General features: G+C 37.6%; 1 protein-coding gene across 2 annotated transcripts in view; it reads right to left on the bottom strand.

Annotated features, from left to right (window-relative positions):
• Positions 1-5,186: 5,186 nt before the first annotated feature.
• The window catches only part of WAPL (WAPL cohesin release factor), a 128,270-nt gene continuing 107,351 nt past the window's right edge, over positions 5,187-26,105 (bottom strand). For both annotated transcript variants that reach the window (XM_038408495.2, XM_043519476.1), the window contains 10 exons: positions 20,350-20,461; positions 19,045-19,142; positions 18,535-18,611; positions 16,401-16,576; positions 15,970-16,085; positions 14,736-14,897; positions 12,133-12,340; positions 9,508-9,596; positions 8,099-8,194; positions 5,187-7,702 (listed from right to left, as the gene is read on the bottom strand). In XM_038408495.2, the coding sequence (XP_038264423.1) occupies positions 7,637-7,702; positions 8,099-8,194; positions 9,508-9,596; positions 12,133-12,340; positions 14,736-14,897; positions 15,970-16,085; positions 16,401-16,576; positions 18,535-18,611; positions 19,045-19,142; positions 20,350-20,461 (1,200 nt within the window). In that variant the 3' untranslated portion in view covers positions 5,187-7,636. The remainder of the gene's footprint in view (positions 7,703-8,098; positions 8,195-9,507; positions 9,597-12,132; positions 12,341-14,735; positions 14,898-15,969; positions 16,086-16,400; positions 16,577-18,534; positions 18,612-19,044; positions 19,143-20,349; positions 20,462-26,105) is intronic.

The following is a 26,105-nucleotide window of genomic DNA, read 5'->3' as shown; positions in this document are numbered from 1 at the left end:
GTTTAGCCCTCATGGTTGTGAAAATAGCCTTCCAAAAATGAGCTAAGTGGAAATTAATGCAGCATTGTCCAAGTCAGCAGGCAGCTTCGAACAATGCCTGAGAGTAGTAAACTCCCTCAGCTCCATTAACTGCCATCATGAGAATGTTCAAGTCTAATGGTGATTTGACAAGTCAGCATTAACTATTTTATTGATGATCATTTTTAGCAGATGGGATGAGGAAGAGGGCTGGAGCAAATCCCACAACAGGGAAATGGGGAGGAAAATTAGGTATTGCTGAAGGGAAGAAAATGAAGAAGGAACACCCAAAGGCATGGACACTGAAAAGTGGATAGAGAAGGAAGAAACAAAGAGTAGAAATAGTGATAGCCCTAAAATGAGCCAGCTTTCCCTACAGTTCTATTGTACTAATACAATACTAAACAAATACAATTTAAGTTGAGATATACTTGATCTTTGTGAAAATGTTCTATGGAAGTCTTTCTGTGGCTTGAGAATAGTAGATATTTCTAAAATTTATACCCTGCCCAACAGATCATAATTAAAAATAAGATTTAGCCGCTTCCAAAGGATGAGTTTGACACCTCTGGCCTAAGAGTGTAGAAATAAATTAGGATATTCTTCTAAAGGAATGAAGACATACCCACATTAAATTGCATTCTACTAGAAGGTGTAGGTGTAAAAGGCAAATGCAACATAGCCCTGTTTATCTACGATTCAGTCATATTTAAAGAGCATAAGAACCACCATATTGTATCAGACCATTGGTCTCTCTAGCCCAGAATCCTATCTTTTGACAGTGACCAATGCCAAGTGCTTCAAAGGGAATGAACAGAACAAGCAATCAAGTGACTCATGCCCTGTTGTCCACTCCCAGCTTCTGGCAAACAGAGATACAGGACTCTGAGTATGGTGTAACATCCCTGCCTATCCTAGCTAATAGCCATTGATAGACCTATTCTCCAGGAATTTATCTAGTTCTTTTTTTGAACTCTATTATAGTTTTCTACCTCTTTGTTAAACTAAACCTACAGTGAATGGGTAGGTGGAAAGATTCTGTAGCATTTTGTTTTGCCTATAGCTAAGGACCTGATCTTGCAAACAGTCACCCATTGTGTCCCTTACTCATGTGAGAAGTCCCCCTGTGGTTAATCATAAGTGTCACTAGTGGCATAGGTAAGGATTACTTTGCAGATCAGGCTCCAATTTAAGATCAGCTGTAGAAACTCATCAGCCTTTTCAGCACATATAGGAATTCTAGTTCAAATTTCATATTAGCAGCATCAAACCTTTCATATTAAAAACAATTTTGCCAGGTTTTTAATGTATTTATAGCAAAGATGTTCATAGAAAACCTTAGGATTTTTGAACTGTTTATTAAGACAGTTTTGCCTAAAGGTTGTTGGGTTCGTTTGTTTTTTCCATCAGAATATAACTTCACAATAGCGTTTTTATCTGGACAGATGTACAATGGTGTTTTCAATTTGGATCAGATAGTTTCAGCCTCAAAAACCCTGTCTGAAACCCAGAGGCTAAAATAATATGGAAACTTGGGAACTGAGTCCACTAAAACTACATCAGATTTTACATAACAGGTTATACAATAGCCTTACTAAACTATTTCATAAGTTATAGCACAGTGTGCTCACGGCAAAACGTTTAGGAACTCAGATGCACAAGCTGAGTAAAGCTACAGCACAAATCACTTCCTACAATAAGTTTGTCCTTCGGGTTTGCATTTAAATTACATTCACTTAGATACAACTATGAAGTAAATGGCACATTGGAAAACAAATGGCACAAACTGATTACTTTACCAATTGTTTTTGTCTCAAACAAAATCTTTGGTCTGGAAGAGCCAAACACACCTGACAACATGCCAGTGGCATCACATCTACAAAAGATAGCCACCTACCTCAGCAGTTAGACTATTCTCAGGGGGAAATGAGGTAGGTGTTCATGGGCCTATAGCTGAGCCAGAAGCCATCAATTCTGTAAAGCAGCAAGTCAACCCTTTCCCCACACTCCCATTCCCACTCCCCAAATGCCCTGTACCTTGATTTCAATTGAATACCTTTATTACATTGATAACAGCATTCAAATAGCTAAAAATGATCAAATATGCATTATTTCTCAGGCTTGTTTACTTAATCCCTAAATCACATTCCCTTGCTAGCCATGGTAAGCAGATTTCTTACCAACTATAGGGCTGGAATGCTAAAAGGACTCAAATTGCAGGTAAACCCATTATTTGTCAGCAGGATTACAGCATAATGCTGTCATGCTTGTTGCCTATCATGCAAGGTAGTCTGCTAATAGTTATATTTTTTCAGTATCAGCTGAAAAGTCTATCAGTTATTTAAGGTATTTGCAAAATCTAATTTTTCAAAAAAAAACCTACCACATCTTGTTAAATTTCACAGTTTAATTAATTTCCATGGGTCATGTTAAAACAGCAAAAAGCAATCAGTATGCCAAGAAAATTAAACTTGTTACTGAAAGGGCTTGAGTTCAGAGAAGTTTGATCCTGCAACAGAGAGAGGATGTTTCTTTTTACGGTGATATCCCATACTGAAGTTTTATTGCAGCAAGTGATTTTTGATCCAGCCTTAACTCAACTATTTTACTCCAAGGTATTGCTCCATTAGTGCTTCCTCTCATCCATCTGGTTAGCCTTGGTTCTCAGATGTACAGACACTTACATTGTCACCTATCTCAAAAAGGGCAGACTGCTGCATTTACCAAGGTACACATGCTGGGAACATATGAACATGGTGTGGAAAGGAATCTTGAGACCCTGTGGAGTCAATCACCTAGTATCTATTAATCCTTCCTGTTAAGTGCTTCCTGGGTTAGTTTTTCTACCATGTTTGTGCTAGTTCCATTTGATAATTTATCAATTTCATGCTCAATTAATATATCAAACCATGGTTTCTTAACCTAGGGATCACAACACACCCTTCTTATGGCTGGTGGAAGGGGTGCCCCAAAACTTTTCTTGTTGGTAATTGAGAAATGCTGTGTTCAACAGAAACAATACTGGACCTAATACCAGGCCCCCTGTGAAGACTCCATTAATCCTTCCACTGAGGAAAGCAGCCATTCACCACATGATACTGTTTCCAATCACATATGCAGTTTTTAAAATTTGCTACAAGACTTCACCATAACATTAATCTTTTGTTTGATGCATCTTATACATCTTTTAGTCTGGAAATTCAATGCCATGTCTGGGGTCAGAGCTGCTGTTCTAGATTTCTTCTATTCAGAAGATAGCTTCATGATTTGTGGTTATTAGTGTCCATGCACCTTGTCCACAACGTTAGGAGGTGAAGGTTTGACACTGGATCTGAGCCAGAACTCACTTCAATATCCTTATGAACAGAGAATCATACTTACCATTTATCACTTCTGGAATCTCTTCCTTTATTTAAAGAGAAAACCCTAGTATGGGTTAATGTATATTTAGCACCAAACGTGCTTGGTGCTGTAAAGTAATTACAAAGACAAGGATCCCCTATCCTGAAAAGCTGTAAAATAATTCCATGGATGTGGTTCTCTCCATGCCATTCCAGGCAAACACTCTAGTTTTGGTCAGGAGAGGGAGAGAAAGTGTCAGAAGAGCATTCTCATCTCTTCACAGGTACAGAACACCTTAATCTTCCCCCTCAGGATAGCACAGACAGAGTCATTTAATACAAAAGGAGCAGGGGGTGGAAGAAGTCCTCACAATTAAACCAAGACTCAAGAAAAGGAGGTACATGATTGCTGAGGCCATGTGGCTAAGATGAGATGGGTGATCCTTGTGTAAAAAATGCCACCAGAGTTCCCCATGGAGGAGAGGAGGAGGAGGAGGATTTGGAAACTGGCCTGCTATAAGGGGGTTTGGCTAGTAGAGTGCAAAGGGATGAGTATCTGAGTCCAGCAGAGAAACAACTCAGATGAGGGAAAAATGGGAGAGGTTGCTGATGAACTGGATATGAAAAAAAAAATGTTTTTTTCCTCAGTTGGAGGGGTTATGAACCTAAACACACCTGTGCAGTCCAGAATGAGAATGCCCTAATCAGAACTTCACTACTATTCCAACTGTTCTTCCCACAGATGTTAAGCATATGGCAAAAATTAAAACCTTTGACAGTGTTGTGATCACTGTCCAGTTTCTGATTCCATGTGGTTTAGGCTGCTGGCAGCATACAAAATAAACCCATTAGATGAGCTTGAAAATATATACCCACTGCTGATTTTACATTTTAGCTTTTGATATATCAAGTATTCACAGAGTGTTCCAGTTTACTTTTTCAGGATATAAATCAAATTTTGCAAAGCTGTCAACCTCAATCTTGAAACAATCTCTTAGACTATTACATCTTATTCTCCTATAAGATCCTCACAACTGTTCTATTAATTTGAAAAACTCCTCAAGGTTATTTCAGAGATCTACTGCTCCCATTATATGTCTAAATATAAAGCAACCAGAGTGGCAATATTTCTCCTACTGAATCTGCTCAGAATTTCGAGTCACATTTATGAGTGCATAATGATATGACTGCGTTTTACAGTACTGTCTATGAATGATGTATGGCTCCAGCACTTGGAACTTTATTAACCGCTCTTTACAGCACAAAGAGAAAATTCCATTATGATGATGCTAGTTAATAGAATAGAGTGGTAATGAGATGACACCACCATTTTCACATTCTCTCAAGCTTTTGACTTTTACTGCGCTTGGCACCTGTCTGACAGAAAAGATTTAGCTGCATCAGTTAACAGAAGAGGTGCTGGAGAAAATCCACCCAGAACAGATTAGAATACCATCATCATTCAGACTAAAACACAGCAAAAATTTATTTTAATTTCCCTACTTCCCACTGAAGAGAGAAGAGAAAGTCAGTCAACATCCATGAAGATATAGTGAGGACTGCCCCAATTTCCCCATGCTTTAATGAGTTTTCATTGTTCTGGCTACAATTCCCTCAGCTGTCCTGCTCCCCAATCAGCTGCAGAGTTGCTGTTGAGTTGCCTGGGGAACTCCACAACTCCTGTCAAGATGCCAAGCTGGATGTCTCCAGAACACTTCAGTTCCTGCTGGTTTGGGTAATGATTGGCTAGGACCTTCAACTGAATGCTGGTATCTCACATGCAAATGCAGAATGGAGCACTAACATCAGGCCTCATCATCAACTTCGACTGTTCACTTGATACAGCCCTTCTTCTTTTGCAATTTCTCATGGAGAAAATATGCTTTATTACATGTTAAAAGACAACATGTGTATTGAAAGTAGCAATTTTATTTGAGTTAAAATTATTTACAAAAACCCAAAGACATACTTCATGAAACTGGTACAAACTATTTTTCCTGCCGTTGGCTTTTGCTCCAAAGATCACAGCTGAGAAATACTGTATAAAATAAAAATAGGATTGGATTCAGAAAAGTACTCTACCATTCTAATTTCCAATTGAGAGTATTTACACAAATATTTACAATGGAAAAAAGTTACTTTAAAATTTTAATTTGCAAGTTGGCCTCAAGTACCCTTTAATGCAGTTATTTGAGGGTTTAACACACAAAAAATGCACTGCAGTTCACAGGGTGATTTCTCCCCGCACCCTCAAAAAAAAAAAGTCCATATTTGTCAGTGATTGACAATTAGTTATCTAAAAAAACTGTTAAACACTGAAGTAAATCAATTCTAATTCAAACAATTACCAGTGTAACAGAGAAACAGTTCCCCCTGCTTTTTTTTTTTTGCATTACATCTATATTTTATTATCTCTTGCCATCTGTCCAGAGAAACTTAACTGTTTAATCTTTCTGAATTCTAACTACAAATGAAAACCCATTAATTTAAAATCATAAGACTAAATGGGCAAAACATATCCAATAAATTCATCCTGCCAGAAATAATTTACATAATTCATTTTACTAAGTTTCTCTTTCTATACTGAGATTTTACCCAAAGGGAAAACACAACTTCAAAATTCCTTTTAAGTTACACTGGTACACTAAAATTTTAGAAGGTGATGAGAGAAAATGCAAAAAAGTTATGACCAACATAGGATTTTTGCCTCTAATCAGTTACTTCCTTACAGAATTCCCAACAATCTGCATTATCAAAAATAGGAAGACATAGAAGGCAGCCACTGTATGTAAAAAATTTTTTACAGCTGGCACTGATACAAAAGCACGGGTTTGTAACTTTATACATGAAAATAACAAGATCTAAAAGCAGGTTAGATTTCCTGTTATTTCTCCCTCATTATACATAGAGCTAATATTTTTATGGCTTCAAGTTTTACAAATTCAGTGGAGTAACATGATGTGATTACCCATACAGGTATTTAGAAAATGTTGATGATGCAGAACTCCTAAGAGTCCGCAAATATTCAAGACCAGCATAATAAAAATAATTACCAATTTTGTTGGTCTGAATGAGTGCAAGAAAAAACCTATATTTAAAAAAAAAAATCTAAATGTATTTTCTGGGATTTTTTTGTTCCACTAGTCTTCAAACACAATGCTTTGTGAACTAGACCTCAACCTGGACAAAATCTTAACTATATCAGCATTTTAAGGCTTTGTATTGTATGCATTTAACTTTGCCATACTACAGAAGAATGAAATAGAAAGATTATGTCAGCTGGAAACATTAATCCCCATTGGTGTTTTAGCTTCTTTACTGAATCACCCCGAAAAAAATCCAATTTCTTTGTATTGAGTATTATAAAATATATCTTAAATGCTCCCTTGTAACAAATCAAAATAGCATTTAAAAGTTTTTGCTTAGTATGAAGTGTAAACTACCCTGGGATTGAACATTATTTCACTATGTCCTTTAACAGGGCACAACTCTTTACAGTTCCTGCATTTTTTGATAATATACCCTTAAACTGCTTGATGTGTTTATGTTTTTGTATGTCTTTTAGAACTATGAAGCATTATGGTCTATCAGCTTACAGTATATGGGCCATGACAGTTTTAGAACTGAGAAGTAGTTCAACCACCTAATTTCAATCAAAACAGTATAAAAATATAAACAATCCAATCCTTGCCTCTTTGGATTCCAATAATTTTAAATATAGACAGTAGTTAAAATCACCAAAGTATTTAAAAATTTATATTTTATGATTTTGGAATAATCGCGTAACAAAAAAGCAAGAGCAAATTAAACTCAAATAGGAGCGATACTGCTGTCCAGAACTTCTTTATTAGAACATTTGTTTGATACCTCAGTAGCTAAGCTGCCTTGCACCTGGCTGGCATGAAACAGTGGCTCAACAGTAAACAGCAGTTGCACTATCAGCAGCAAGTTTTTCCCCTTTAAACTTGTCATGAACGAAGCAGGAAAAAAAGGGAGGGTAAACCCTGCCAAAAATATTTAAATACTGCACTGCATCGATTCTATATTTATTTTCTTCAGAACCTTTTCCCCTCATTTTTGATAGTTGCAGATTGATGTAGTAACTGTCTTTTAGAAAATGCTGAATGCATGGTTAAGAGACCAGGTAGCCTTAAAAATCTGAACACGAATGACACAGATGAATGGTCTTGGTGTATCTTCAAGGACTTCTTTCATGATTCCTTCCTTTGTCTAAGGGTAGCTCCAGCATTAGAGTGCCTGCAGCGGAAGTTTAGTATCTAGCAGTGTTCCAAGTATTCAATCACCCTAGAGATAGATTTCTGGCCTGTTGTTCCAACAGCACACTGAAAACAAGCAATAGAAAACAGAACAAAAAAAGCATTTATGACATCAAAATCTCAAAAAGCTCTTCTCAATTTAGAATGCACATATTAGTACGATAAAATGCACTTTAGGCTGTGGTTCTGAAATATTTTCCATTGACTGGTCATATTCAAAGGGGAACAAGGAAGGGGTTTCCTTTCCATGAACTAGCAAAATAAATGGTTGGCAAATGGACATTCTGTATTAAAAATGAAGATATCATCTCCCCTCCCCCCCCAGCGACAGAGCTGATTAGCAGAAGTGCTGGACAGCTTTAATCAATATTAATATCACTAGTGTACGAGATAGGAAATGAAAGCAGTTTAAAGTATGAAAAGTAACTACATCTGGCAATCTTAAAAATATGCAATACTTACAGTAAGATTCATGAAACTGAGAAATTTCTTGAGCATTTCAGTCATTATTGAGAAGTCTCCTTCAGGCAAGTATTCCCTCACAGTAGTCACATTGATCTGAGGAAGTCAAACATCTCTTAAGTTACGAAACATTTTTCAAGCATTGCAATTAACATCAGAGGTCTGTATGTATGGTGTAATAGTATCTCTCTCCCCCTGCCCCCACCCCCAATGTTTTCCTGAGTTGCTTATTGCTGTAGTTTCTACACTTCAAGTCTCTCACTACACATAAGATTTCCCCACAATCCCCAATGGCAATAGAGTCCCAAGGATGACTTGTCATGACTCTAGATATTAAGGTCAGAAGGGACATTATGATCATCTAGTCTGACCTCCTGCACAATGCAGGCCACAGAATCTCACTCACCCACTCCTGCAATAAACCTCTCACCTATGTCTGAGCTACTGAAGTCCTCAAATCATGGTTTAAAGATTTCAAGGTGCAGAGAATCCTCCAGCAAGTGACCAAGCCCTCTAGCCAACAGAAGTTGCTACAGGTTTTTATACATAACATTTTAAATCAAGTCAGACTGCCGAGGATTCTTGAAGGCTAAACAGACAGACAAAAGTATCCTATTGACAGGGTGAGAGAACTGTCCTTTCCAGTGGAATAATATTTCTATTCCTTAAGGGCTGAGAAATACTGACCTTGCACTTGTCACTGTTCCGGAACTGATAATTATATAATAAATCAGCAAGAAGCTGCAGAACAGTGCTCTTCAGATCATATCTAAACTCATTGTATATCTTGACAAGTCTGATACCTCGTCAAAAAAAAAAATCACCCACTTCTTTTCTTTCTGAACACAACTGAGCATATGCAGTACTAAATTTTTTATTTATATTTAGAACTCTGAATTCCTAAATTTTAAATTTCAGCTCTGAAGAATGTTTCCCAATCTGATAGAGGTGATCATCTTCAAAGAATGTGAGCATGTACAAATTTGGCATTCTTAAAATCACTGGCAAAAATGAAATTCCTTGGACTATAATGGAACAATATGAAAAACTAACATTTAACTCATATTGAAACTATTGAAACACAGCGAGTTTATAATTATAAACATTTTCGCCAATTTCCTTCTTTTCCAGAATAAATTCAGTTATGGACCGAGACTAATCACAAGAAAAACCAGCCTGCAATATTATCAATTATTATTGCATTAAAAGTATATAGTAAGTGAAGACCGGTTTAGAATGGAATACTTCTGCAAACCTTGCACTGAGCTATGTCAGCGCCAACATGACTCTCCTAATGTAGTAAACTTGCACAAAATCCTAACTCAACAAAAACACTTCATGACTGCAAGTGGCTACTTCAATGAACATTTACAACCATTTTAGAATGAGTCATTGACTCATTTCCTTACTGGACTCTCCTGGCAGAGACAGCCCAGAAGCAATGCTGTGTATGAGGCCACGATGCAGTCTTCCATGTGCTTCCCAGCATGTTGAAGGGCTGCAGAAATAAGAAAAATTGCTTACATCGTATATATGATTTACAAAGTAGTTTATTTTCTTATTCGAAATATATCTAAATTGTTCAGTGTCACTTCAAAGAATTACATTATTATAGAACAAAAGTAAATTCCTTCCACAGCTAAGGTATCTCAAAGGACTTTACAAAATTAAGTTATATGCAAAATATAACATATACAGTAACTTCTCGCTTAACGTTGTAGTTATGTTCCTGAAAAATGTGACTTTAAGCAAAACGATGTTAAGCAAATCCAATTTTCCCATAAGAATTAATATAAATTAGGAGGGAGAGAGGGAAGTGTTCGGTTCCAGGGAATTTTTTTTCACGAGACAAAACACACACACACACACACACACACACACACACACACACACTAAGTTTTAAACAATTTAATACTGTACACAGCAATGATGATTGTGAAGCTTGGCTGAGGTGGTGAAGTCAGAGGGTGGGGTATTTCCCAGGGAATGCCTTACTGCTAAATGATGAACTAGCACTTGGCTCAAGGGTTAACACATTGTTGTTAAATGTAGCCTCACATTCTACAAGGCAGCACAAATAGAGGGAGGGGCGATAGCATGACACACACCCTGTGGGGGGGGGGGGAGGAGAGAGAGAGAGATGGGCAGTGCCCCTTTAAGTATGCTGACACCACATTTTAAGTACATTTTCTTTAAAAGGATCAGGAAGTTGAGACAGCAGCTGTGGCCAGCTCTCTCCATCCTGAGCCCTGTTGTCTCCCCCTGCTCTATATGGAGAAGGGGTAATCGGGGGGCAGGAGTAGGGGGGAGGGGACACCCTGACATTAGTTCCCCTCTTCCCCACTCCCCTGCACAGCAAGCAGGAGGCTCTGGGGAGCAGTTCCAAGGCAAAGGGCAGGAGCAGCACATGGAAGTTGGGGCAGCTGAACTGCTGGCAATTGGTAACCTGCTGGACAGCTGCTAAACAGGGAACTTAGGAGAGCGGGGAGCTGATGGGGGGCTGCCGGTCCACCCTGGTTCCAAGCCCCTACCAGCTAGCTGCAACAGGTTGCTCTTCCTACAAGCAGTGGACAAAGCAGGCGGCTGCCAAACAAAGTTATAAGGGAGCATTGCACAACTGTAAACAAGCACATTCCCTAATTGATCAGCCACGTAATGAAACGTTAACCAGGACCACTTTAAGTGAGGAGTTACTGTACTTAAACATGGCAGCCATTACATACGAGCAATCTCACATGGCCTGGGATATTGGAACTAATTACCAAGAGGGAATATTGGCCCAAACATCAGGGTTATTCACTATGCACTCTAAATAGCTTTATTATAAAAACTTACTACTACTACTACTACTACTACTACAAGTAAGGTGCACACAGAATACAAAACAACACAATATCAATATAGGAATACATGTGAATCTGGAAGGATATACCATCCTCCCTCCAACTCATCTAAATGTATTTTCTTTCATATTACTAATATAGTATCTTCCAGCTAGCGACCAGAGAAGACTTTTTGGCACATCTTGGACCAAGCACTAGAAGACAAACTATAAATGGGGAGAAGGGAGGAAGAGGACAGAGACGAAGCGTAGGTGGTGAGAAAGGAAGACAGGCAGAGAGTGGAGCTGAAAAGTGAGAAAGGAAATCTATTTGGAGGGGAAGGAATGAGCTGGAGGGGGGCAGGCAAATGAAAGGAGATGGTGCATCTGAAGATCTTCATTCTCCAGAGATGGAGCAGGTACATGGCCACCTGGCCCTGCAGATACCAGAGCTCCTGGGAGTCATTCCCCAAGGATGGAGGGCACCAAGCCTTGAAACATTTCCATATACAAATTTTAGCTGCATCTGCAAGTGGATGGAGATTGGAAGGGTGGGGAGAGATAAAGACTGTCTGGTGTGTGACCCAGGGAAAAAAGGGAGTAGGGATGAGGAAAGATTCTGAGGGAGATGCAGAAATATTGTGGGAATAGAAAGGAATTGAGGAAAAGGGAAATGGGGAGATGCAAGACAGTGGAAGAGAAATAAACATGGGACTTGAGGAAGAGGCAAAGAGATTAGCAGAAAAACTAAACCAAGTGAGAAAACCAAAAAGGAGAGAGAGAATAGGGGAAAAGAGAAGGAAGGGAAAAGAGAGACAGACCAATTTCAAGTTTAACAGTAAGCTCAGGCAAGTGTACAAATGGCCACCAGAATGTTATGTAGGAAACATTACTGTATTAATGTGTCAATGAAACAAAGTCTTTAGAAAAGAATCTGAATTGAGGTCAGGATCCAACAAAGTGAAAAAGGGTATTATTGCTTCCTTCACTCTTCATGCTCCACAGCAACTGAAATGCTTTTGTTCAAAACTTTTCAGAAGTTTCACATGTGGACAGACACCAAGCTGAGGACACTTCAGCCAAAGGGGTTACATGTCACTGGAAAGTGGAGATTAGAATGGAAACACTTATGCAATCTTCACTACAGAGGCAGCTATATTGCAATCACACAGCTCCTCCCCTCCCTTCAGCTGACCAAAGCCAACTGATATACCTTTATTAAGGTCAAGTTCTTCATCATCCTCTTCCTTCTTATCTTTTTCTTCAGTATTATCTGCCTTTTCTGTGGAGACCCACTGAATCTCTCCACTTGTCTCTTGCCATTCCCCACTCTTATCGTGCTGTGCTGTAGGAGCTTCTTTGATCAACTCATCCGTCTGGCTCTCTGCCAGCTGTGCTGCTCGTTCACGCTCAAGGAATAGCTGGTAGGAAAATTTGAGGAGACATTCAGTTATAGGCCAAACTCTAAACAATACACTAATATTTTGAAATGTAATTTCCCCTTCCTATGCATACACCTTCCCATAGTTTTATTCTTCAATATTAGTCTTATTAATGACACTGGAGGAAAGGATTAGAATTCAAAACTATCTTGACAGAAGTAGTCAGACAGACGTCGTCTAAATTAGAAGTAGTCTAAATTAAACAGAATGAAATTCAATAAGGACAAATGCAAAGTACTACACTTAGGAAAGAATACTCAATTGCACACATACCAAATGGGAAATGACTGCCTAGCAAAGGCAGAAAAGGATCTGTGTGGGATACTGGATCAAACTAAATATGGTTCAACAATCCAATACTGTTGCAAAAAAGCAAACATCATTCTGGGATTTCAGTAGGAATGTTGTAAGCAAGACAAGACAAGAGAGAAGTAACTCTCCCACTCCACTTAGCACTGAAAGTGTTCAAGTGCATAAAAGGTTGTTACAAATAAAAGGATGACAAACTGTTCTTAACTACTGAGGACAGGGCAAGAAGCAATAGGCTTAAATTGCAGCAAGAGAGATTTAAGTTCGACATTAGGAAAAACTTCCTAACTGCAAAAGTAGTTAAGCACTAGAACAAAATCACTGGAGGTTTTTAAGAACGTTAGACAAAGATATCAAGGGTGATCTAGAGAATAGTTAGTCCTGCCTCAGTGCAGGAGCCTGCACTAAATGACCTACTGAGGTCCCATTAAGTCCTACATTTCTATGATCATTATCCTCTTTTTAAAAGGATTATACACAGTCATGACAAATAAGGGTGGAATGCCCCCATGATAAAGATCAAAGGCAACCTGAATCGCCGCTTTGAAGGATAAAAAATACAAGTTAATATTATTTGAGTCAGAAACCTTCTCCTGAATAACAAATACAAAATTTTCTTTGACACTCTGGAACACCCAAATGGCATTTTTCATTTATAAAATGTTCAGGATGATATTACTTTTATAGGAATCTCTGCATTTAACTTATTTTCCTGATCTCCTCCACCCTTCCTTTTATGTCCTACAAATTCATAGTCTTTTTCCTGTAATCTGTTTTTTGTGTCCTCCTAATTCCTGTTTTAGTTTATTTTTATGCCAATTTTTTGCCCTTCCCCTAAGTTGCTCCAGCTCTCCAAAATGATCCACTCCATGCATGAGTAGAGCAACAAAGTTCAAACAACAAGTTCTGTACTGGCGCTGCTGGATAAGCAGTAAGCTCCCTGTTTGTACTTCAATTTCGAGTTTAACTTCTAGAACACCTTTTTGAGCAGCCCTTTGCAAAGAGGTGTATATTTAGACTTTGTTCTTTTCTATTACTCTGTGTAGTACTTTGATAACTGATGTCTGTTGTATCCCACACATATGAGACACTACATGTTTCTGAATAAAACAAAATTGTGTGACTTCAGTTTCACAACTGGGAAAAAATATCAACCTACAAAAAACAGCAAAAATCTGAAAGTGACCTCAAATTATCACAACATATATACACCTCACTTTGTACAGGTACTGACCTAAAGACTTTATCTATGCACAAATTGGAGCTGAAGTTGCTAAATGGGTTTTAATTCATACCTGTAGTAATTTCAGGAGAAGTCTCTATACAGACATTTATTTCAGATTGAGTGGTTGTAATTAAACTGAAACAGGACACTCAATCCAAAATAAGAGCATCCACACAGAGACTAGCACTGAAATAATTACATGTGTGAATTAAAATCCATTTAGCTACTTCAACTCCAGTTTGTGCCTGATAAGCTGATACAGAGAGCGTGAGCCTGTTTCACAAAAGGAATAATTCTTCATGGCTTTTTTTTTGTTTTTATGATTTAGTCAATCTGCACATCCTGATTCATTGAAACTGATATGATTCATGCTGTATATTGGTAAACATGTTATGTCAAAGTACATTTCTTAAAATTCAATAAAGATGTAATTTTGAAAAGGCATTCATGAAAGGGGGTATGCAAGACAAATGTAGCTCATGATATTGTACTAGAACTACAGCAGGTTTACAAATCTAGAAATAAATTGGACACAAAAAAAGCTTTAGTGTGAATGAAAGCAGCCTTTTGATGTCAGAAATAATGGTACTACTGTCCTTTATATTTATATGGAAAACAGCTTCTGCAATAGAGGGCACTGAAAAAAGAAAAAGTATTGTCACTGGATAACTAAGTGAAAGCAATGGGGGGGGAACCACAATAGGTTCTGCTTTTGTAAGGTTTCACAGGAATAAAAAACCTTTGACATGACACTGCCTCTTGTTAACTCACATTTCCTCCATAATCAAGTAATTTCAGTATTACATGGAGAACTGTTTTGTAACTAAAGTTGCTACTTACCTGTACTAAAGCCTGAACAGCGTCAATCTGACCAGTTATCTTTATGCTATCATCCCCTTCTCCTGAACAGAATGAATCAAAAGAACATGATGTTTCCATATTGACAAGACAGTGTCTATTCCGAGCACTATACTCTACCAGATTGATCAGCAGACCCAAGCCCTGGAAGAATCAAAGTCAAAGAAGATTATATACAATGAAGAAAAAAAAAGAATCCAGATGCACTGATAAATACCATTTTTATACTTTAGCTGTGTGGTGCTCACCAAGGTATGGACACTCCTTTATCAAATGGTCTGATGTACAGAATATTTAAAAAATTTAAAAATTTTAAAAAAATTAGAATCAGAAGTTAAGTTCCCACATCCATATTTAGACACCTGAATAAGTAGCCAGATTCTCAAGAATGATGAGTACAAAGCTTCTCTCATTACTTTTGAAGCTTTGGATCCTTATTTATAATAGAGATATAGGAGCCTAATTTTTGGCTCACTTTTTTGAAAAACTTGGCCGATGCATTTTATCTTCTACCATTTATGCCACGTAGATTTACTTCACTACTGTCAAATCAGAAGCAAACAAAACCTGTCCCAAACTGACTACATATACTGTACTTCTAAACTTGAATGGACACTGAAATGAGACAGTTATTTTCTTCTAAAGTAAGTGTAAGGTGATGTCTCCTGTTCACCCAATTAACAGTGGACTTTTACCACATTATATATATACGGACTACTTCGTCAACAAAGATTTTGTACTGTAGAGCTCCCGTTTCATTCTAAATTCTCATTTTGTACTGTCAAACATCTGTTTGTAAAGAAACATTTCTAGGCTTTCTATGTGCACACAGTTTGACCCAATTTTTAAAAGCTTTGTTACAGACTGTAGTCACATAATGGGCACCTTAAAAATCCTTGAACAGTGCCAAGTTTATTCCTTCAAATGCAGTGTTGGTTACTCCTGAAATTCTTATTTTTCACGATTTGGGTAATATTTAGGCAACAAATCCTTAAGTTATTAAAAAGTGTTTCCTCAGACCATACAGAGGTAATGCTTCCATTGACTTCAATGTGACATTTTCTTGAGAAAAAGCTCAGTAAAAACTTTAGAATATGGAAGTCATCATGAAAAACTGAAGTAGTTCAATACACATAAGACTGGGGCAAACTCATTCTTTATATTAATAAAACAAAGGGTCTTTTTACTACTCTTAGTTTAAAGAATGGTATCTTACCAACACCCGAATATCAAATCTCTGTTCTTGAGGTAGGAACTTTGGAACCTGAAGCACACAATTCATAGCTGTGCCTATCAGACCATCTTGTTCACCCGTTTTTGTACTGCCCCACTCTGTTTAAAAAAAAAAAAAAAAAAGGTGGTTAAGCTTCTAAATTTGTAAACAATTTTTAATAGCATGCAAACATTAACAAAACAAATCTTTTCTAAAAAACAATTAGCGTACTTTGTCCAAGACACTTTTCTTATTAACAATCTATTTCCCAATCCCCATCCAATTTCTGGTGACAATTACCGGTTACTGTATTGCTAAGATCCAGCATACATGAGCAAATTACTATAGAATTTAGGAGGCTAAACATGGTTGGTAGGAATGGACTCTCTTATATTGTTTGATATACAAGTGCAAGCTCTGGAAAGATCCCTTACCATTATCATTTGTTAAGTTAAGTAAGACACCAATGATGGCCCTCATGCAATCTTCCACTGCTTTACCCACATGGTTAGTTACATTCTGGTGAGGCAAAGGCTTGCTGTATGGTAAACAGATGCTGTCTTCAGCACGGTTATATCGCTGGATCAATTCCTCACAATGCTGCAATGCTCTGAAGATGGAAAATGCAGAGAAGACATAATTAAGTAACAGTACCAGGGCATTTTATCTTACATTATATGTGCATGATGAAAAAAAATGATATGTGATGTCTATGCAAGATGTGTTCTACATTATCTAAATGTACTCAAATTAATTTTTTGTTCTGTACCTGCCAGAGTTAATTACTCCATTTCACAATAATTTAATAAATGGCAACTGACTTTCCACCAAGATACAATGCACTTCATCGGAACCCTACACTATGAGCTTGATTCTTTACTTTAGATCAAGTTTATGTTGGCATATGTGACAAAGTGGGGGTGGGGTGGGGAGCGTTCTTGTTTTTTTTCCAATGATTTGCATGCAGTAAGGGTGGGACGCAGTTTCCCTGGGTGTTACTAGTTTAACAAGGTGATGGGAGAGGGAGTTTGTTGTTATAGAGGACCAGCGAGGGAACCTGGGACCCCAGCCAATGGCCTGGAGAATGAGTACCCCAGTGACTGGTGACCAGGAGGCCCAGCTCGGGAGTCACAGCTAGTTCTGGCCAGTGGGAGGACAATGGGCCGCAGAGACCTGACCAGACTGTTCCAGCCAGAGGACGGCTGAGAGGAGAGGAGGTCTGGGTGACCCTGTTTACCGGAAAGACGACAATGGATACAGATGGGTTTTGAGGGAGGTGATGCCCAGTTGGGAAGCAGGGGGGCTTGGGACTGGAGAGAGAGAAGGCACAGCCCACTTGGATGCAGGGGAGACTTAGATATACTGTGCTGAGGGAGGCCAGGCCTGAGGGCCCTGAGAGTTTGCTATGCTGTGTTCAGACACTCAATAAACCCTCCTGTTTTAAGCTGGCTGAGTGTCACTCCATTCTAGAGAACAGGGTTGCTTTATTCCCTCTAGGAGTGGAGGCCCCGAGGGTCCAGAGCGAGTGGACTCTGAGGGGACCCACGGCAAGAGACAGGCATGCTAAAGCTCAGAGAGGTGCGGTTCCAGGAGGCAGAGAGGCTTAACCCCCAAGAGAAAGTAGACCCCCGAGAAGGGCTGTCACACTGAAGGGGGTTCCCCCCCAGGGACCACACGGGGCCAAGAGTGAGTCCGTGACAGCATAACATAAAATGTCATGGATTTTGGAAGAGTTACATATAAAACTGGGAAAATGCAGTTGAGAACCAGGATCTAAATCACAAATACACAAAGGTCTAAATAGAACACTACATAGGAGATTTTTTTTTTTTTAAAGTACTCACTCAAAATGTCCGATTTACCTGCTAACTATGCTTGAGATACTAATACCAAAGCATGTTTCCATTGGCTAGGTAGGGTCAGATTCTCAGCCCAGTTTTATCTCCTTTTTATCCTCCGAGTGACACAAAAGGGATGCAATCTAGTAGCAACTGGCTAGTTGGGAATTCCTCCGAATTCCACAGATGGCAAAGTGTGGAGAAGAACAGAATTCCACTATGCCAATTCTAAGCCAATTCTTTGGAACACAGCCAGCTTCTCTCACTTGTATCTGAACCCAGGCAGCTTGCAAATCAGGTAACCAGCACTAGCTTCCTAATGGTCCACACCTCACGTGCCCAGAAAAAGTCTTGGCACAGAAAGGAATTTGGCACATAATATTCCCTACTTTTCTCTTCAAGAGAAATAGTAGCAACATAATAGTTTTATTCTAAACTATTTTAACAATAGTAAAGCATTACTGATTTTATATTAGCTATGTTTACACTGGCCTTCCCCCACTCCCCCACTTCAATTTCCCACCATTGCAAGCACTACTGTAGAGAGAGTGCTCCAGGCAAGTGATAGTATTTTGTCTATATTCACTTAGCTACCACCATTTCCGTTCCACTGGCTGTAGCAATATTTGAAAATTCTAGGGGAATAAGCATACATTATAGCCATGGCCTGTGCTTATTTTTGTCATACCATGTTCAAGAGAGCCTGAAATATTGTCTTATGAGAACTTACTTAGCTGATGAGACTATGAGCTGAGAGTCTTTGTATGCTATCAAGTAGCTTTGATTTTCTGGGTTATGCACGGTTACCTAAAAAAGGAAAAAAGAAAAAAAAAAACAGTATTAGGACTGACCTTTTGTTGGAAGGAAGGAAGGAAGGAACACTGAACACAGAATATTTCTCTTCTTTACTCACCACTTTATTTCCTCATCAATATTTACAAAAACCAGTCAGAAGGCAAGACTGAAATTGCCACTTGAAAACCTTATTCTCCATGTGTATTTTTACTTTTCTGTGACAATATTCTCCTAAGATTTTATCTTGTACCTGGCCCCACAGAAAACCACAGAATGCCCATCTCGGTTAGGTCCTACAGAAGCCCATCATCTCATGTTGCAGACCAAGTCTCATACGAATCCATCTCTGGTATCATAAACAGAGGAACTATGTGCAGTAATACAGCAGAAAAAAAAAATCAATCAATTATCCCATCAGGAAGACAGTATATCTGCTCATACTTACGCTTTCTAAGACCCGTAAACATCTTTCTGCTCCCCATAACGAAGCAACCAATTTCTCTTCGTTTTCGTCACTGCTTAGGTGATCCACACATTCTTTGACTAAGTAATAAGGAGAGCAGCATTAAAGTGGTCTTTCTGAAACCTGTACTTGTAAAAGTACAAAAAGCAATGCATACAGTAATAGCAATTCTCCCAATACCTCATCAACCCTATTTGTCACACTTTTAACTTTTAATAAAGTTGCTTTATTAACAGGAGTGTGGTGATCATAAAATGAATTAGTATTTCAAAAAAAGTGTTCCATTTATCATAGTAAAATCTTTTTAAAGAAACACTTAGCATGTTTTCAGATATTTTATGTATGCCAAAGTAACACAAAACATCAGCTGCCAAACAATAATGATGTGAATAAAGACTCCTCCATACTACTATTTAAAAGATGGAAAACACTTAAACAGGTTTGTCAAGAGGAGAGAAAAACCAAGTTTATTTTTCTATTGACCAAGAAGAGATTCTGCAGCAAACTCCTATGGCACAGAGCTGTAGATGACTCAGCACATTTTTGACGAGTAAAGAAGCAGAGATATCTAACAGTACAATACAAACCTTCTGAAGTGAAACCAAAGACAGACATAAGGAACTGGCAAGCTTGCATCTCAAAACTCTCAGCACCAGCTCATTGCTTTTTTACTTTCTTTTACTCAATTTCAAGAGCTAGCCTTCTCCAACTCATTGATATTTGTTTCAACGGAGGCCTTCCTTCCCATATTTTCACCACACTTCAAGCAAAGCGCACCTACAAATATCTCAAAGGAGCTCAAACTCATGACTTCTTGAAGAGCTAGCTTTCTCTGGAGTGTCTTGGAAAGAAAATGTGTGTCCAGAATAGGACACAGTATTCTAGAAGGGGTATCACTGGTGCTTTGTGAAGTAACAGAATTCCAATACCCATACATGGTATATAAGACAGACAACTCCTCAAAACCTAAACTCTTAAGTTGCCCAACTGATATCCTATTATCCAGCTGAAACAACACCAACACCCACACCTTCTATCTATTTAGAATTCAACCTGTTTTCAATGCAACATGCTACATTTTGATGAGGCATTAATTTTCCCCAACAATCTGATGTGGAAGTACGTATTTTTTGGTAGTTTCAAGTAGAAGATACATTTTTTTCTTTCCCCTTACCATAACAGAAATTAAGAAAAGCTGACAAATTAAGGGAAAATCTTCCCCTAATAAATCCATGTTTAATTCATTTATACTTTTCAATGCATCAGAAACTAAACGTATAAATATACCTTTATCTACAATATGATCAAGACCACCTAGAAGTCGCAGCTCTTCTTTAAACCAGTCCCCTGCTCGTTTTGAGGTGAGAGACAGTAGTGTCTCCATTGCCAAATGCCCAGTCTGAAAAAGTCAGAATCTAGAATTAGTAAAGTAATTCCATTGACAACTGCATCACAGCATATAAAAATACCTTATATTAAAAAAATAAACTTTGGGACTTTAAAATGGGCAATAATTCTGAATCCATGAATTAACAAGAAATTGTACTACTGTTTAGCTACAGAAATCATTTCATGAGTGAACAACAGTTTGACAAGCATTACAGATGCCTCTCCTCTGCTGAAAGACATCCACACCACAAGTCTATTGGAAGCAATTGACTAGAGATGTGCACAGTGAATCCAGTAGTTCAAAGTCCATATTTCTATGTTTCGGGGAATTTAAAAAAGTTATGGCTACTGTCAAAATAAAATCATTTCAGTGTTTAACTCAAAGAACTCCATAAGCTCACTGGAAGTTCATCATCCCATTACCTAACTGAACAAAAGTTCTCTGTGTAGAACAGCCACCAGAGGGAGCAAGCCAAACTGGCAAGTGTTTAAAAGAAGCTTGACCGAATACTGACAAGGGAAGAACAAAAATACTTTTGCACTTTCATTTTTATATTTCTCAATTTTGCCAATATTTTAGAAGAGTCAAACTGTCTCCTTTCATTTGCGCTTTCTGTTATCAAACACCAAACTGAGAAAGGAAATGGCCAAATAGCCAGGCAGCAGAAAATGAGAGCCACAGAAAACACTGCTTCTCTGTCTTCTAGATACGTTAGCTTTCACCTCTTGCTAAAAATGTTTTGACTTTACATTATTTTATTTTTTTTGGTAAACTGGCAGAACAACAACGTTTCACTGAGGAAAAACCTTCAGTATTTAAAATATTTTCTATACTTAGAATAAAGAATACTTAGGACACACCAGAAATACTGCGAACATTTAGAAGTTTGAGGGCATTTACCAAATAATTACTCCCTGCCATGTTCTTACCAAAACATGTGCATCCATGAGCTGAACCATTTTAATTTTATTTTGATGATTGCCTTAGTAAGGCTAATGCCAATGCAGCAACCATGGACAGAAACAAAAGACAGGTTACATATCTGGCACAGATAATTTAAAGCTATAGAGAACTGCACAACAAAACAATACTGATATTTTCATCATACACTAAGGATACAGGTAAATCAAACCCTAGGCCATAAACAAATCTAGTAATTTCATATGTATTACATAAATACAACAAATAAAAGAGCAAATAAAAGAGGAAAGGTTTTCAATAGAGATAACTGAAGACCACTGCACTCCCAGGCTTCACGCTTGAGCCACAACTTTGAAGCACGGTTTATGCAGCTATGGAATTGATAGAAGGATACAGCTATGGACGCTTCAACGGAAGGATCCGGGGCCACATAGGGTATTGTTGTGCACAGCGTTTTGGGGCACTAGAGTGAGCACGGCTAGCCCAAGTCTGTCAACTCAGCTGGGAAACTATGGCTCCCACACGCTCCAAAAACACTGTAGACATACCCTATGTGGCCTCAGACACTTCCACTGAAGACCAACATTCTTAAAGTGTTAAATTGCTCTTCAAGGAAGAGGAGAAAGTAGAAGCTTAGAGTAAATATGCACAATCATCCCTCCCAAAGAACAGGTTACAGGCAAATAAATGTTTTTTCATCTTTGATGTAGCCTCAGTGGTGAGAGTTTAGTTAGCAACACAGTATTTCGGGAGATGAATTAATGAATTCTATTTAAACAAAGAACATAGAACTGCCCTTCCAAAACAAGCCAAGTCCACAAACAAATGGAATGAGTAATGCTGCGTAAAATATCGAACAGAACTTCACATAGCAGTCCTCAGATTGCTATGATGAAAGGGTTCCAGAAACATGTTATCAAGGTTTCCTCCTTCGCCCTAGAAGAATGAGTTCTAAATTGAAGTACTGATACCTGAAACAAGCCATCACATATTCAGTGCAAAATCTAATCCATTTTGATAACTCAAGTGGAAATGTCACTACCCTTACACTGATCCCAAAAGCCATACATTCAGGTAACTTCCTAAATATCTGAGCCTGTGCAATGAAAATTCAGACCACCTAATATCTACAATGATGATTTGGGAAGGCAAAACAGGAAATTAGTGCAAATTCTGACTAGACAATTATTTTGGGTAAAAATTACGTCAACCAAGTTGGTCTCCTTGGTGCCAGAACAGACATGGAATAGGACTCTGAGAATGCCACCAATTTGTAGCTGGACATTTCAGGACTAGATGTTGCCTGGAAACGCAACTTATTTGTAACATATCTTAAGGTTGTTTGTTTAGCTGTGAACTAAACAGCCAAATTAAAACAAATAAAATTGACCTCCAATTCAGCCTCAGGACATCTAAAGACCAGAACATTCTTAGGTCCATAACCATGTGTTAAAAAGCCTAAGAAATACTAAATCACCTAAAACTGAAATGCCAACCATATTGTGTTAGATCATCATAAACCCCTTAGCTGTAGCTAGCAGCCATATGGTCAGATTATTTTCCTTAAAACAATTCAACTCCTTTCACTGACATAGAATACTGTCTTCTAATGCCAATTTCAATTTGCTCCATAACTGAAAGTTTGAGAAAACAGAGGAAGAATGACAAAATTACAAAAAAAAACAACAAACCAACCATGCAAATGGAAAAGCCAAGGCAAGGCATGTTTTCTTTTAATCTGTGTAAAATGGAACACAATGTAATTTGGGGATTACTGCTAACAGCTGAAGATGTTATGTCTAGAGATAACACCTCTAAGAAGTTCAATCCACAGATTTTTGACAAAAATTGATTTTAAAAAAGTATAAGATTGATAAAAATTGTGGTAAAATTCAAAACAAAAAACCTAAAAAGCATTAAGGAAAACGCATTACACAACTTAACACTAAGGAAAAGCTAAAACTTATAGTAACATTTGTTACACTGAAAAATAGGTTATATTAGTCATACCATCTAGTGGTAACATACTACAGTATCAGTTGTACTGTTCCAGATCAGACCAGTGGTCCAGGTAGTCCAAGGTTCTACTCAGTGTGTTCACATTTCTTTTAAACATAAAATTTTGAAAGGCTTATAACCTATCCATTATTATTTGTGCTAGCAAGAAACTAGCAAGAAAAGTCTCATGCCAGCAGCTTTAAACTAGGCCTGTCAAGAGACTAAAAAAATTAAATTGCACTGTTAAACAATAATAGAATGCCATTTATTTAAATATTTTTAGATGTTTTCTACATTTTCAAATATATTGATTTCAATTACAACACAGGATACTAACTGTACAGTGCTCAGATTATATTTATTTTTATTATAGATATTTGCACTGTAAAAAACAAAAGAAATAGTATTTTTCAATTCCCCCACTGCAAGTACATTGCAAGTCTCTATCATGAAAATTGAATTTACAAATGTAGAATTATGTTAAAAAAACCTGCATTCAAAAATAAAACAAATGTAAAACTTCAGAACCTACAACTCAACTCAGTTCTACTTCTTGTTCAGCCAATTGCCAATGTAAGTTTGTTTACATTTGCAGGAGACAATGCTGCCCGCTTCTTGTTCACAATGTCACCTGAAAGTGAGAACAGGCATTCATGGCACTGTTGTAGCCAACGTCACAAGGTATGTATGTGCCAAATGCCCTAAAGAGTTATATGTCCCTTCATGCGTCAATCACCATTCCAGAAGACATGCGACCATGTCTGATGACTGGTTCTGCTCGATAACTATCCAAAGCAGTGTGGACCGACACACGTTCATTTTCATCATCTGAGTCAAATGCCTCCAGCAGAAGGCTGATTTTCTTTTTTTGGTGGTTTGGGTTCTGTAGTTTCCACCCTGGAGTGTTTCTCTTTTAAGACTTCTGAAAGCATGCTCCACACCTAGTCCCTCTCAGTTTTTGGAAGGCACTTCAGATCCTTAAACCTTGGGTCGAATGCCGTAGCTATCTTCAGAAATCTCACATTCGTACCTTCGAGTTTTGTCAAATCTGCAGTAAAAGTGTTCTCAAAAAACAAACAACATGTGCTGGGTCATCATCCGAGACTGCTATAACATAAAATATATGGCAGAATGTGGATAAAACGGAGCAGGAGACATACACTTCTCCCCCAAAGAGTTCAGTCACAAATTCAATTAAATGCATTATTTTTTTAATGAGCGCCATCTGCATGGAAGCATGTCCTCTGGAATGATGGCTGAAGCATAAAGGGGCATACGAATGTTTAGCATATCTGGTATGTAAATACCTTGCAATGATCGCTACTGAAGTGCCATGCCAAAGCCTGTTCTCACTTTTAGGTGACACTGTAAATAATAAGCAAGCAGCATTATGTCCCATAAATGTAAACAAACTTGTCTGTCTTCACGATTGGCTGAACAAGAAGAAGGACTGAATGGACTGTAGGCTCTAAAGTTTTACATTGTTTTGTTTTAGAGGGCAGTTAAAAATATATTTACATTTATAAGTTGCACTTTCACCATAAAGAGATTGAACTACAGTACTTGTATGAGTTGAACTGAAAAAAAAAATAGTATCTCTTTTGTTAGTCATTTTTACAGTGTAGATATTTAATCAAGAGTCAAAGTGAGAACTGTATATTTTGATTCTGTGTTGTAACTGAAATCAATACATTTGAAAATGTAGAAAAACATCCAAAAATATTTAATGAATTTCACTCGGTATTCTATTGCTTGACAGAGCAATTAAAACTGATTCATCGAGATTAATTTTTTTAACCATGATTAATTTTTTTGAATTAATCATGTGTGTTAACTGCAATTAATTGACAGCCCTACTTTAAACTTAAACAAAAAACAAAAACCAGTTTGTTAGCTTTTTAGAGGATCTTACAACTGAAGTAAGGTGCTGTTTGTATCTACACAATTTATAAATACACTGCAGTTTATACTATGGCTACCAAATTGGATGTATAAATTGTTCATGTATTTTTACATCAAATCAAAATGGTATATAGATGCTCCATTTCAGAGTGTTAGAAATGTGTATTAGAAGTACAAAAGGGTTGGTTAAAGTTTAGTCAAGCAATCCATTGACAAAACGTAGTTGAACAGTACTCAAACAGGAAAAGAATTTCCCCCTCCTCTTTTTTCAATGCTGTCTTTTTGGGCTTTCCATCCCCACTGTATAACAAAGGAAAGCACCTGAATAAACTGGTACTAGTCACTGTTGGGAGGCAAAATTTTGGAATAATTGGATTGCTGGCCCGATCTGGGATGACAGTTCTTATGTAAGAACTTTAAAGAGCCAGAAAAGCAAGGATATTTAGAAGAATCAAAATCTTTACCTCATCACATTACGCATAACTATTCAACTGCTTGTTGATACAACACACCTGGAGCAGCTTGAGAATAATTTCAGCTTTAACTGTGAATTTTACCCTTCTACAGACAAACCATTAGTGTTATTTTTACCTAATTTTGATGCATGACATATTAATCATATATAGTAGATCAAAACTCTGACAGTCTGAAAGCAAATACTGCTACCAAAACTTTATAAGCTCATGTTTAATTTCTTAAATTATAAACCTGTTACTAGCTAAAATAGGACTATATTTGGTGAACTGCAGAACTATTGTAACTTATTGTATAGATTTAGAGTAGCCTTGTTCTACAAAAGAATTTGTAAATTTAAAGATGAAAAAGTATGTAC

Source organism: Dermochelys coriacea, chromosome 7 (genome assembly GCF_009764565.3).
Source record: "Dermochelys coriacea isolate rDerCor1 chromosome 7, rDerCor1.pri.v4, whole genome shotgun sequence".
Taxonomy (NCBI): Eukaryota; Metazoa; Chordata; order Testudines; family Dermochelyidae; genus Dermochelys; species Dermochelys coriacea.
Note: the sequence above shows the minus strand (reverse complement) of the source record. Positions and strands in the feature narration are given on the sequence as shown.